The sequence below is a fragment of the Lates calcarifer genome, linkage group LG9, assembly GCF_001640805.2.
Source record: "Lates calcarifer isolate ASB-BC8 linkage group LG9, TLL_Latcal_v3, whole genome shotgun sequence".
Classification (NCBI taxonomy): domain Eukaryota; kingdom Metazoa; phylum Chordata; class Actinopteri; family Centropomidae; genus Lates; species Lates calcarifer.
Window position 1 is genome coordinate 10,594,432 of NC_066841.1, and position 14,447 is coordinate 10,608,878.

The 14,447-nt window shown below is 40.6% G+C and overlaps 1 protein-coding gene across 1 annotated transcript in view; it reads left to right on the forward strand.

Annotated features, from left to right (window-relative positions):
• The first annotated feature begins 231 nt into the window (after positions 1-231).
• Positions 232-14,447, forward strand: part of LOC108879867 (WD repeat-containing protein 70) — a 36,565-nt gene continuing 22,349 nt past the window's right edge. The window contains 10 exon segments of the mRNA XM_018671300.1: positions 232-322; positions 999-1,058; positions 1,164-1,247; positions 1,325-1,430; positions 1,578-1,803; positions 3,057-3,083; positions 3,085-3,117; positions 3,699-3,832; positions 5,098-5,251; positions 7,841-7,917. Of these exon segments, the coding sequence (XP_018526816.1) occupies positions 298-322; positions 999-1,058; positions 1,164-1,247; positions 1,325-1,430; positions 1,578-1,803; positions 3,057-3,083; positions 3,085-3,117; positions 3,699-3,832; positions 5,098-5,251; positions 7,841-7,917 (926 nt within the window). The 5' untranslated portion in view covers positions 232-297.

Here is a 14,447-nt window from a genome sequence, read left to right on the forward strand (position 1 = left end):
GATTTTGCAGTGGATCTATCTAAATTTGACAGATTGCTTACACACGCTTATACTTCACACTATAAAAAGTGATGCTGTATTTAATCTCTTGTATTAAACCAAACGTATCTTTCGCGTAAAAAAAACATTAACAGAAATCCCTCTTAAATGACACTTCATTTATGTGCTATAACGAATAAAGCATCCTGCACAGGTCAACTGCGGCGCTCTGAGCTCAGCCTGTGAGCTAAACACGAAGAGAAGAAGAAGAAGAAGAAGGACTTCCGGAGGTCAAAGGTGACCGTCGTATTTGAAAACATGGATCCCAACAAAGTGGACGAAGGTAGCAACTTTTTGCTCTCACACGTCTAGAAAGTTTAGTACATCAGTTTTTCACAACTTAAATATATGTGCCGGTATAACGGGCTGCATTTCCAGTTTGCTTGACATTTCTCAGCTAGCTACCTTAAGCAAGTATGTGAAAAGAAGCAAACGTCGTTGCTGTTCTTGCTAGCTTATTTGATAGCAAGCATTTATTACCAACGCAGACTCTTAAAACTTTAACTTTACCCGTAGTTAGCCATAGCTTTAATTCTCTTAAAAGCCGTTATTGTTCTTTATTGTACCCAAGTCTCCGTATTTTACCATAACATTACATTTAAGCGATCTAGAGGGATGACACTTGTTGGGCATGCACATTTGACTGTAGGGCATCAAACCACATGAGACTTATGACCATGTATAGTTTTTGTTATATTCTTACTTGTGGCTGACTGCTTATGCTATCATTTATGTGTTTTAAGCTTTCACAGCTTCATACTTACTTTTTTCACACTCTGGTTTACAAAGGTGGTCACTGAATGGTGCTTGTAGTTGAAAAGGCTTTGTTTACAAAGAAAACAACACAATCAAGAGAGCTACATACTGTATTTTTGTGCATTCTTGTAAAAAGCCAATTGTTACTACAGTTCTCATAATAAACAAGATGATAATAACTACTGCCCTGGCCATTTTTGCAGCATCAGGAAAGATGAGTGGTGATGGAGACATTTCATCTGTCATGGGATTCTCTGGGTTTGGTATGTCTAATCCAGCACAATACTTAAATATTTGGTATTTGCTTATTTTGATCATTGTGTATTAAATGTGACAATATGAGTCATGGCAGTCATTGTTCCTAACAGGTAAGAAAGCCCGCACATTTGACCTGGATGCCATTTTTGAACAGACCCGACGAACAGCTATTGAGCGGAGTCAGCGTGTATTAGGTAGGTTTATCAACTAGCATTATTTGACAAGTCGTTTTGTAATGCAGAGTATGTAATTGTAATTGCTGTATCCCTAGAGGAGCGGCAGAAGGAGACTCCGATGGAGGAGGAAGGAGAGAGCTCCAAGTCAGTCAAGTCATCAGTTCAATCTCAGAAAGACAAAGCCGCAGCTGCTACTTCCAGGTAACCAGAGATTTCTGAGTTTTTGCGTTTGATTCAACACTATATTACAGTTTGCTCTTTATCTCAGGGGTTAATTTACATGTCTGTTATTTGAGTGTGATAAAAGTTTTTGCTTTCTCTGACAATTCAATTGTCTTTTCTTTTTAGAAAAGAGCAGAGTGACAGCAGCAGTGACAGTGGCTCAGGCTCAGACTCAGATTCCGACTCTGACTCTGCGCTTATTGGGCCTCCAGTACCTTGTCAACGCACAGCAGAGGAGGATGATGATGAGCTTGTTGGACCGCCTCTTCCACCAGGTTACACAGGCAGCGCAGCTCACAGTGATGATGACGACGATGACGATCAGGAGGCACAAGATGATGATGATGATGACGTATGTCTGAAATGACCCATTTAACAGAATGTATTTTGTGAAAATGACAAAATATCTCCCATAGGTACACAATGTGAATGTCCTTGAGTTTTTATTTGTTCTGTTTAAAATGTTCCATCTGTCTTCCTGCTGCCTCACATTTGCCTTTTTCACAACAAATGTTTTAACTTAGTAGGAAAAGCACAGGCATTAAAAATAACAATATGATGGCTCTGGTATACTCAAGTGTTCCAGTAAGTTGAAACAGTGAACTATCATTTATTTTATTATTTACAAGTGTGCTTTTCCTCAGTGACATGTCAAAATCTCTTCTGTAAAAAAAAAGCCTATTAAGACACCAGTTGCTGCTGTATTGTGCGGCACTTTTAAGATTCCACCATTAGATGGCAGCACAAGAGAATATAAGCAGTGATGTCTGTTGCACTGTAAATAATGAGATTATCATGCTGTTTTGCTGAACAGTAGTTCTGTTGTCAGTTTGGTATTTTTTCTGTTTTATTGTGTCTCCATGCTGGTTACAGTCATGGCTGGAGGTATTATGTTTTCAGGTTGGCTGTCCTTCTGTCCCATTCTTATGAAGGCAGTATCTTAGGAACGCTTTCAGGGAATTTCTTCAGATTTGACACAAATTTCCACTTGGACTCAAGGATGAACTGATTAGATTTGGGTGGTCAAAGGTCAAAGGTCTAGGTCACTGTGAGCTCACAAAACATGTTTTTGGCTATAATTCAAGAATTCATAAGATAATAATGACTAAATTTAACACAAATGTCAACTAGGATAAAATGATGAAGTGATGACATTTTATGTCCAATAAGTGTCAAAGGTCAGCTTCACTGTGACATCATCATGTTCTGCCAAAAACACTTTTTTGGCCATTATTTAACACCATAACTCAGGAAGACAGGGGAGATTGTGACCACATTTCCTGCAACTTGTCTATTTGGTGGAGGTATATAACTACTACCAGTTTATATGTATCATCATATTAAATGATGATGATGCATACACTACATTGGTGTATGTCCCAAGCTGTGAGTGAAATAGTTCAGGTCCTAACTTTTCACATTCATCAGTGCCAATGTTCCCAGTCAGTAATTTGCAGCAGATGACTGATTCCAGACTTTTTAGTCACACAACCAGTTCTTTTTTGATTGAATCTTGGAATGAAATGCTACCATGTAACTACACACCTAATTCAGTCCTGTCTTCTTTTACTGTTTCCTTGTATTCATCTCAACTTTCTGCTCCAGAATCCAGTGAAGAAGATTCCAGACACACCATGAGATCACTCTACAGCATGGCACCAAGACAGTAAGAACTTCTTCTTTCAGCACTTAAATGATTATAATTGTTGATGATATGGTTCTGTGGAAATTTATTCAATGACTTTCTGTTAGGAAAAAAGAATAAGAAGGTCTTTATTCATCATAAGTGGTTTGTAATCAGCACCAAGATGTATTACATTAGCAGACACTAAACATCTCATAGTGCAGATCTGCATCAGTTACTAGATTTTCAGCCAAGGTTACCCAACTTTTTGCTGAATTTTAGTAAATGCAGCAGCAAGTCTTTTTGCTTGCTATTTTGCAGCAGTGAGAAAAAAAGGTGAATTTAATTTTGAGTTCTCTTTGTCCTAAGTGAAGAGCCAATGTGGTGTCCAGATTCTCTGCTGATTGCAGTTGAAGACAGTTTAGATTCGAATAATTGGTTGATTACACAAGAACAAACTTTAAATATTTTGCTGCCTTTAGAGGAGGCACTATGACAACACTGTCAAAAATTTCTAACAGATTAAGAAACTTTCCACAGTTGGTTTGCCTCTTTTGGAGGATAATTTAAAAATGAACTGATAGATTGTCTTTAACTTGTAAATAAAACACCTCTCTCCTCAGGTGTCGGCTCTTGGCTTAGACCCCTCTGGAGCCCGTCTGGTGACTGGTGGATATGACTATGATGTTCGTTTCTGGGATTTTGCCGGGATGGACCAGGCTCTGCAGGCCTTCAGGTCCCTGCAGCCCTGTGAGTGGTGAGTCTGTTTCTGAGAACACAACGTGGGACATCAGCACAGTTGCTTAACATGTGGTTAATTAGTTTCATGCAAACATGCAGTACACTCACTGTGCCAAAGTGTACACATATACACAAACACACATTTGTTGAGCTTCATTGAGCCTCACGTTAACTCTGTGACATCCTCTCTTTTCATTCAAAATGAGCCTTTCAGAAGCAGATGGTTGAGATATGTGGGTGTTTGTGTGTCCGCGTGTGTTTATTCTGTCTTCCACTGAAGCCATCATCAAAGATCTAATTCTTTTTGGTTTTGGGAACCAGAGGGTTGAGCTGGAGCAGGCTTCCCCTTATTAACAAAAATTTACGCTACATTTAATTTGATTGCAGTGTGATTCAGTAGCCTGTTTGGTTTACCTAACAAGCTTCATATAGAAAGCTGTGCTGTTGAGGTCTACTGTTCCTCTTTCCTCAAAAAGGCAACTCATGAGCTTGAACATGAGTCAAACTTGTGTCAAACAATGAAGAATCTGAGCATTTGGGGCTATTTGAAGATACCAGTTAAGAACGGCACTGATGCTAGCCTCACTTTCATTTCAGCAATGGAACTTTTGGTCTATGTATGGAAATTTTGGTGCCCCATCTACCCCCTGCTGTGTTAATGCTATTTGATATTGACCCCAATTGCTAATCTCGCTCTGGTTAAGTGGTCCAGATAGTTGTCGGTCTCTTCACTTGCATGCACTGCTGTGCATTGTAGAATGGCATAAGTGCAAAATTGAAAACATAAAAATCACATATTGTTTTTGAAAATGTTTTTTTTTAATGCATACTTTATGTTTTTAATGTAGCACATGTCAGTAATAACAGATCTTTATTATGTTTATTTACTCTCAATGGTTTTCATTATGTTTTGTGTGTGTAATATGTTTCAGCGTGTGTTAATAGTCTTTCCGTTTCTTAGCTTTAAAATGCCATTATGCTCTGTTATGATTAAGTATGTTTGTGTGTTGCTTGTTGTACATCAAAGTGACCAACCATCAGATGTACATCAGATGTTGTGCTGTTTTGTTCCTATAGCTACACTTATCTGGTGTTTGTTTTTTTTCCCTTTTGAAGGAGTAAAAGCTTCTTATATAACAATGTTTTTGGTATAACAGTGTTTTTGGTCCAATTACAGTTCACAGATGGCTTGTAAACACGCACAAAGACATCAGAACTTATCAGCACCACAAAAATGCAATCTGTTGTCTTCATGTGTGTCTTGTGTGTGTATCCCCTCAGCCATCAGATCAAGTCCCTACAGTACAGCATCACTGGTGATGTCATCCTGGTGGTTTCTGGTAACTCACAGGCCAAGGTGTTGGACCGCGATGGTTTCAATGTCATGGAGTGTGTGAAGGGAGACCAGTACATTGTGGATATGGCTAACACCAAGGTATGCCAAAGTAGCACTCACAAATAACTGGGATTTATTTCAACTTTGGTCTTATTGTCATAATTTTTGCTGTTGTTTATACTGAATATAATAATGCTATAATAATACTCATCACTGCAACCACAGTAAGCCCAGCAGGAGGAATAAACATGAGTTTAACTAGGATGTTAGTCTGTAAACTGAGATGAACATTTACAACAGACAGCTTGGATAATGATTTATTTTTCCCTTCAAAATAAATTTAAGTAACTGGAGGTTTGTTTAACACTTGCCTGATATTTCTTGCCTTGTCCAGTCTCTTTTTAGGGATGTCGCCACATTCACAGATTTAAAACTATAGAAATAGGACTGAGAGTCATAATTAACTGGAATTAATCTTAAATATGTCACATGTATTTATTTATATAGCAACAGCAGCTTGCCCAAGAGTGACTGCTAATTCTAAACACAGGCTGGATATTCTGCTCTGTGGGTTAACCCTGCCAACGAGTAATAGTAGCAAGGTGTAGCTATGAGCTGGTCTGTTTTTGTATGTGAGGATAATCGTCAGTGCTGTGTGTACAGCCAGAGGCAGTCTCAGGGGGAGAGGAACAGCACATGCTTTCATTACTGTCGCGGTTCATCTCTCGCTTGTACCTGCATCTACAAAGGAAGATCTTAATTCAGTGTCCATGTTTGGGTTTTGCTAAGCTTAAGAAAGCCTTATTGGTGGTCACTAACCATCTGTGCCATCTGCAGTGCATTTAGACATGGTTTATACCACCCATATGAATTACTTGAACAAGTGAAGGCCCATTGATTGCGAGTAGTGTTTTCCTGGATGTCCTACATTCTTGTCCTGCTCAGTCCCATCTGGAGCTGAAGGGAGGGTCTGGTTCAATGAAAATGCGTTTTGGCCTGCTGACAGCGTCCCAGTCGATTAGTTGTGTCTCATGTGATAATTAAGTCCTTGCCTTTACTCTTCCTCTGTCAGCAGCCAATTACTTGCCTCCAACTCACCCTGCTGAGTGCAGAGAGACTTGCCACACACTGTATAAGCTTGCAGTGATGTTTCTTTAATAAACACTCCAAAATTCAAAAAGATCAAAACCAAGAAAAGCAGTAAATCCTCACAAAGGAATGTTTCGTACACTCACATATCATACTTTTGTTTTTAATTTTTATTTATTTATTTTCACTGACTATTCAGCTCCAAGTTGTAGTCTATCTAATGCACTTTCAGTGAAAACAAACCCAGCAGCTAGTAGTGGCCCCAGTGTGTCAGTTTTTGTTATTAGGAAGGGTTCTTTTCTTGGCTCTGTTTGTCATTAAAATACTCTATTTGTGTTCACTGTTACTATGAATATCAGTCTGTTTCTCCTTAGTCATTGGCAATTTGTTGCCTTAAACTGTTAAGGAAAAGGAATCAGATTTGTTTAGGAAGGTAGCGGCTCCTTTACCCTAATCATGAAGCATGTGTGTTTATTTTGATGTTGTTGCTCAGAGCAGAGAGGCAGTTGAGTCATTTGCAGCCCATTGGAGCTTTAACCTCATCATATAGTGAGTGTGTATTTTACCATAAAATTTAACAACTGGCCATTTTGTTATTAATCCTTTCTAGTCATTAAACAGCAGGACTTAGGACTTCCCTTTTCTTGATTATGAAAGTGGTGTGTTTAAAGTATTTGACAGTGAACAGGCAGCCCACTCTTCCTGATGCACACATACCAATGACATTTGGTTGACTTCTGCTCATGCAAGGCTTTGCTTTCTTAAGCATCCTGTCAAATAGCAGTATGTCATATCTGAAGCCTCACTGCAGCTCGCTCAAGTGTTCCTCTCTGACCTGGCGACTGGGGAGGCCTCTCTCTGGGTTATTCCACTTTGAAGTCATTTGTTATGAGTAATTCTCCACAGGACTACTCTAGAAGAGGAAATGTCTAAAAGTTACTCTGCTAGAAGCTTGCTGTTTGAAGCTGTTACACTGCCCTCTGCACTGCCTCAGAGTTCACTGGCTCAGTTGTAAGGCAAGGCCTCTGTCAAGGTTACAAAATGATCATTTTAAAGGTCCTTTTCTGAGCTCTTTAGCAGAGCCCTTTAAGGTGAATTCAGATGAAGAAAAATAACTTCCCAGGATCTTTTGCATGTGTCTCTGTGGATACAGGCCTCACAGTTACCATGTAGTTCACACTACACACCTCTCAAAAAGCATCGTCACAAAAACGTAATACCACCCCTGAAGTAATTAAGTAGTGACCTTTTATGCAGCAGTCTTGGCTCCAGATTTAACAGTGAAGAGCAACAGCTGTCTTTGCACACAATTTGTGTGCAGTGAGATTGCAAAATACATCTTCATTAATTTACCTTCATTGATTCCTCCTGGTGACCAGCTCCTACTGGCTGCAACGGTTACAGCTGGGCTCTAAATACCAAATGACTTTGAAAACAGTTTTAGGGCAAACAGCAACCCTGAATGTCAAGACTGGATCTACAGTAAACCTCACAATTCAAGTATGCGCTCAAAGCAACTAGAAGCTAACCACTGATCAGCAACAATTTAGAGCGTGTTAAAAGTCTGCACTTTGTTAATTTTCTTTCTGCTTTTTTCAGGGCCACACAGCTATGCTGAATTGTGGCTTCTGGCATCCCAAGATTAAGGAAGAGTTCATGACCTGCTCCAATGACGGGTGAGAGAGTCTAACAAGTCCCTTCTGTCTTTCTTGTAGCTTCTATATCATACATAAAACTAAATAATCATGATGTAATCCTGTAAATTTGCCGAAGGAGAAACAGACATGAAAATGGCCATTAGATGCACAGGCATGTGTTATTGTCACAAATAATTATTTAGGAAAGGCAACTTAAAGCAACTCTGTAATGCAACAGTATATGAAAGAGGAGCCATGGTGTCTTTATAAGTAATTATCAGAAATACTATATGCTGCCCTGTCTCACCTACATCTTTTTCTAACTGTAAATAAATTCATTCAGCTTATTTTGTTGCATTATTCCATGACTTATCAGGATTTGCAAAAAAAACCGACAATGATCTAATGTGCAGTGATTACCAGACACAACCAAAACAGCTATTTATGTTTTTTGGATGTGGCATATTGTATGATAACATTGATAGACATAGACATAGAGATAGACTCCTGAATATTATGATTTACTTGTCCAACATTTTGTCCTTACTGGGCCACTGACTAGTGTATGCCATGTCTAAGGTAATGTACACAACTGAACAGACTTTTCTTTGCTCTCCTCTCCTCTGTCACCAGCAGGGAGTCCTCTAGTCCAGACTATGCCTCTGGAAAGAGTAGCTTGGCCTCACAGCTGTGCATTGATACATGGCACATTTCACACTGGACATTGTCCAAATGCAGCCCTTCATTTTTATGCAGAAATTTGGACCAGAACAACACTGCAGGAGATAACAAAATGTCACTCACAAACACATAATCTTTCTGTTCCAGTCAGCAGAGCATTTGCAGTCTCCTGTTTCATTAAAAACAGCACTAGACCTGAATGATGGCAGAAGCTGTAACCCTTTGCTGTGTGTATAGGTGTGCGTGAATATTTGTGAGTGAGAGCACAGTGATGAGTCTAAGTGAGTGTGACAGGCAGCAGTGCAGAAACCCAGGGCTATCATCATTAAGTGGAAACAAGGGCCTGGCTTTGTGGGCAGGCCGCAGCCCAGTGTTTACCAGTGTTACTGCTCTCCCAGATGTGGAGGCTGGTTTATTTAGCTCTTATTGAGGCTCTGGAAATCCTCCCCTGGCACGTTAACACTGGGTGTTGCCCCTGGCCAGCTCACAGGAGAACAGCGGAGAGGAGCGCACAGGGAGCCATTCACAGGCAGAGCAGCTGCATGTGAGAAAGGTTCACAGCAGCAGAGCAGGTCAGCACAGCAACCTGAGTCTCAGAGACTGAAAGAGGCAGTGATGAAGAAAGGAAAGAGAGAGAGGGACTGCCTATAGTGATTTATAGGTGGTAGAGGTTGTCCTTCTAACGCTTCCTAAATTTCCCATATTGCACCTCTACTGATCATCACATTAATAATGAGCAGTGCAGTTCAGGCATTACCTGAAGATTAAGTGCTTTACTTTCTTGGTGGACCCACTACCCCTTCTCACTTCTTCAATCAAAAGTCCCTCTCATTCCCCCAGTGCAAACAAAATGTAGCCACCAGGGTTTAAACAGGTGCCAAACACACAGATCATGTTACTTAAATCCTTGTTTCTGCAATCTGGTAACCCATCATTTTCAGCATTCAAGATTTCAGGATGCATAGGTTTTTGTTTTGTTTTTATTTTTGGCAGAGCAAATGTTGCATCTTTGAGAGGACAGACACTGTGTGGATTTTACTCTGCTGGGTGTTTGCTGATCCATCCAGATATGTGGGGTTCTGGATTTTACTCAGCAGATTTATTCTGCTTCTTGAACCAGGCCCCAACTTTCAAATACTGTCTTAAAAAAAGATTTTTCCCAAAATACTTCACCTTTGCAATGTGAGTCCTGGATGGGATTTGTTTTTAAAGTTTGATTTTGTCAGTAAAAGTTCAATATATGTTTGGGAGTGTGTTTTCTTTATTGACAGGAGTGTAAGCCTATCACAGTCAGATGTGGTGGTTGCCTTTAGTTCATTTCTCTTTAACTCCATCATGTTTTCCTCTTGTATTTCCCCCAAGATTTGTGGCTTCTGGTTTCAGTAACTGCCAAAATGCCAGCCAGTGATATCTGAGCTCAAATCATTCTCCTCAGAAAGTGATGAGTAATAACACAGACAGTATGTCCAGGACTCTGCTGTCTGTGGATGACAACATGACTCTGTGATCCAAAACTGAAACATGAACTTCAGGACTGGCTTCTGCCAAATAGGTGTTTGTATTAATCCCCACTGTGAAGGCAGAGCTGGGACACTGCTGTCTCTTCATAGGTGAACCTTTGGAATTATGGGCCTAATGTACTAAAACCCCATGTATAACCTTAGGATATTCTAGGCTTTCAGTCCACACAGATTATTAATGCTCCAGTTATTTTGGGGGGACCATCAAACACTGTTTTGTCCTCTGCTCCTCAACACTTCATTTACACCACTCCATCCACTTCAGTGCCATCCTTTGAATAGTTATGAATAGGTATGACTACAGATTGTAGTCAGTAGGCCTCTTGACAATGGACCAGCAGTTGGCCAACAGTACCAGTGGGTGCCTGCTATTGGTTACGTCTGCTTAAACATCAGACCAACATCTTGGTCTTTCTTCCTCTATCAGCCTAGTTGAAGTCTTTGTTGTGTTTATTTGAATAGGTTATTAAGCATGATCACTGGACCGCCCAGCTCCTTAATTAAAGATCCCCCACCAGTTGTGTGGAATCTCATTCATAAGAACTGCCTCCCAGCTCTTTGAATGATTTCATCAACCCAGACATTTCTCTCTGAGAGGAAGTGGATGAGAGGGAAGTACTGATGAAGCAGTTTCAATAATGCAGCAGCAGGGTGGTAGCGATTGTCCCTGCACACTGAGTGTTGAAAAGGAGCTTGAGCAGAACTGTGCGACTGAAGTTGGTTAGTGAAAAGCATTTCTGCTCAGACTGGTGTGAATGTGTCAACATTTCACATTCTTCTGTCATTCTGTTTGAGAGTTTGTGTAAAATGGCACAATGTTTTCCGACAATATTCATGTCTGATCTGAGGGTGCCAAATTCGTGTTAAACAGAGAGGCACTTTAACTAAGTCTTTGCTGAAAGACTGAACACCTGTTTGAAAACTGCAGATTTATTTCTCAGAAAGTGAAGGCAATATGTGCTGGGTCTACTCCCGGTGGAAGTATTTTTTTGGCAGGTTTAAACTTGAGGTAAACTAAAATGTGAGTGGGACTTTGTGTCAGTGGTGTATTTTGAGACCTGCAGCCTTTTCTAATGAGCACAATCTAAAACTTGTGGCTTAAAAATGCTTGAATATGTTCTGTTAAAAGTTAGCCAAAAAAAAAAAAGCATAACAAACTATAACTTAAATTTAGGAAAACTTTGCAGCAGTGGCTTCAAGGACGTGACATTGCTGATTCTTTGTTTTATTGTGTGTAGTTCCATGGTGCCCCAGGAGAACAATCAAAAATTCATGTTGTGCTCTTTTTGTGACTGAAATTTCCGCCAGCGGAGCAGAGGATAGGACAAACGGCGACTTTCTAATTGGGCCCACATGTTACTTCTGTTGAATCTTGAGACACACTTACGCATGTGCACACATAAATACACACAATTTGAGGAATGTTTCCAAGAGGTTTGAATGCCAGGGATTCCCTTCGTGCTGGCCTGGTGTCAGGGCTGCAGCTGGACTTTGACGTGTAGCTGTATACAAGGAGACCCAGAGGACAACATGGCAGGTCCTTTTTACTGCTGAGGAACAATCTATTTGTCTTCATCGTGGGCTCCAACCAAACACATTCCTGAATGTGCCACATGTATCACATCAACATGTGGCACATTCAGGAGTATCATTGGAGAGCACCCACAAAAATAGTCACACAAAGATTCACAATCCATTCTGTGGGTATCAGTAATCGATGGTTTTTTTGGGCAAGAGTAGTCAGCACCTGTGTTCAAAGTGTTATTTAAAGCTTTGTATAGGTCAGTATTTCATAGAGTTCTCAAGTTTTTGTATCCTGTATGTCCTAATTGATGATTTCTGGCATACTGATCTGACCAAGCAAGTAGGTAATTTTTCAGTGCTTTCAGCCAAATGCTTGGCAGCAGCTTATTTAGGATTTTTTAAAAAGAAAGAGCAGTACTGCTGGGTTATTGAATGTGATCTGCATGACAGAACAGGGATGAAGAGTGAGGACAGACACCACAAAGTGAACGTAAGCATGTTGGGGCGATTCACACAGTTTGACACATCAGGTTCATCCACAGTCCAGCGCATCTCCAACCGTTACCCGCCTTACAATGCAACTGTTCCATATCCTGCCCAAGAAAGCACATACCGTACCTTCAAGTAGTGCATTTATGCCTCTTGTTGAGTTTACAGTCATGGCCGAATTTTTGACTGACATTGACTTCTGTGTCTTTAGTGTGTGGTTGTGTGTTTCTTATCTTGGCCTCCAATGTAGCATCGGAGTGTGAATGTGTGTGTATAGGTGAACGTGAACGTGACCTGTAGTGTGCAGTACTTTGAGTGGTCAATGTGACTAGAAAAGCACTATGTAAGTGCAGTCCCATTTACTGAACTGAATATTGTGGGGAGATCTGGAAGCATCTTATCAGCCAGATTGCATGTTTAAATCTGAGGAGCTGTCTTAATTTTTAATTACTCCCCGAGTCCAGAGTTTTGTCTTTGTACTGTGTGGTCTTACCTGCTCTGCTAAGGCCTTGGTAGGTTTATCTGCTAGCTTCAAGCCACAGTAATAATGTTGTGAATTTGCTTGAATCATCATCTCATTGTACCCACAGTGCATCTTTGCTTAGACCACAGTGTTTTCTTCTTTTGCTTCCTTGCTTGAATGCTACTGTGCATATCCCCTCTACTAAATCCCTCAGTTATTTCCCCACTTTGTCTTCTTCAGCTGTGATGGAAGATGGAGCATCTTTTCTCCTAATCCGCTTTTCTCATAACAGAGCCCCAGTTAGTCAGTCAACCGGCGATCAGGCAACACAACAGGGCCCCATAGCCGGAATTCAACCAATAAACAACCTTATACAAGATGTATGCCTTTCTTTTCCCTCTTTCTTCCCTATCTCATCATCTGGGAAAATGATCCTAGCAACCATCACCCCCACTAGGGCCTATAACCTGACGGACAGATAAAATCTGGGGCCAAGGGAGCTGTCACTCTGCAGTTGATGTGTGAACGACTGCACTACCTCGTAAAGTGCACACGCATGGCTGAGGATGTATGGGTCTCATTTTTATTACATTCACCCCTCTGTCTCTGAAGCGTTTGTGTGGGAAAAAATGGGCTGCTGATTGAAGGGAAAACAGGGTCGCACAGGGAAGAGGAAAAGGGTGAAGGCATTGTCCTTGAATGTTTCTGGTGGTTTCTTCATGCCACATATGAATATTTTGACATCTCATACTCTTTCATTGTTATCACCTTCCCAAAACAGTCACCCACTCTGAAAGAGGGAGGTTTGAGACTGCCCCAGATGTTTCCCTCTGGAATAAAAGGTGGAACTTTAATTAGATGAAACTGCAGTTCATTTTTTATTATTACCTCTTTTCATTTTTGTTACTCTAGTGGAATGAGAATAGAAAGTTTTTACACTTTAATTAACAAAATTAGACTACCATATATTAGAGCTGACAGCTTCCCCTTCCGTATCGTCTTCTGTCTGTCTGCTCTGACAGATGTGTGCAGCCTTTATTCTGTGTTCGTAGTTGGCTCAACACCGGTGGGCTCCATCCTCTCGGCTCTATCCCCCCACAGCCAGCAGTGTCATGTTTTGGAAAGGGCCCTTACAATAAATAGCATTCCAGGTTTTGTGTGCTACACGAAAGGTTATGTTGTCTTTATTGGCTTGACAGACGCCTAAAGTCTTCCGTAAACAAAATCGAGATGTCTGTGTGAGGCAGCAGGTGGACCAATTTGTCATCCAGTCCATGGCTATCACTCTTTCTCATTGACTCTCACACATACACATTTATATCTGCTCATGTAAACACTTACTGTACAATGCAGAAGCCAGTACAATGTTGTACTGGGCAACCTCCTTTTATATATGTGGCTTATGCACCTTTTTTCCCAGCAAGAGTTTTTTTTGATTTATGAACAGCTTTGGTTTATACGGATTTAAACACAACTATGCATCAAACAGAGTTTTATTTGACCCTTGCCAGTTCTCACTCAAACCATATGTCTTCAGCTGGCATTTGTATCACATTGTTAGACTTATCCAAACACAGTTGAGTGTGTATATCTGTGACTTTGTATCCAGCCACGGAGGAATCCTTGCCTGGCTGTTAGTAGCAGCCCTGCCTGCGTGTTTATGCTCCTCTGCTGACCTCATGACCCAAAGGTCACGATGCTCACTAAAGCAAGCAGTGGGTTACAGACACATTTGGACACACTCTGTCTGGCTTGAGTGTTGGTATGGGTATGTGAGAGGTTGGCTAAACATTTTTCTGTGTAGTTATATATTTCAATAAATAAATGTTGAGCTTTAAGTCTTTAAACGTGATGTGTGGTACCGGTGGGCACCTCAGTTTGTCCTTTGTCAT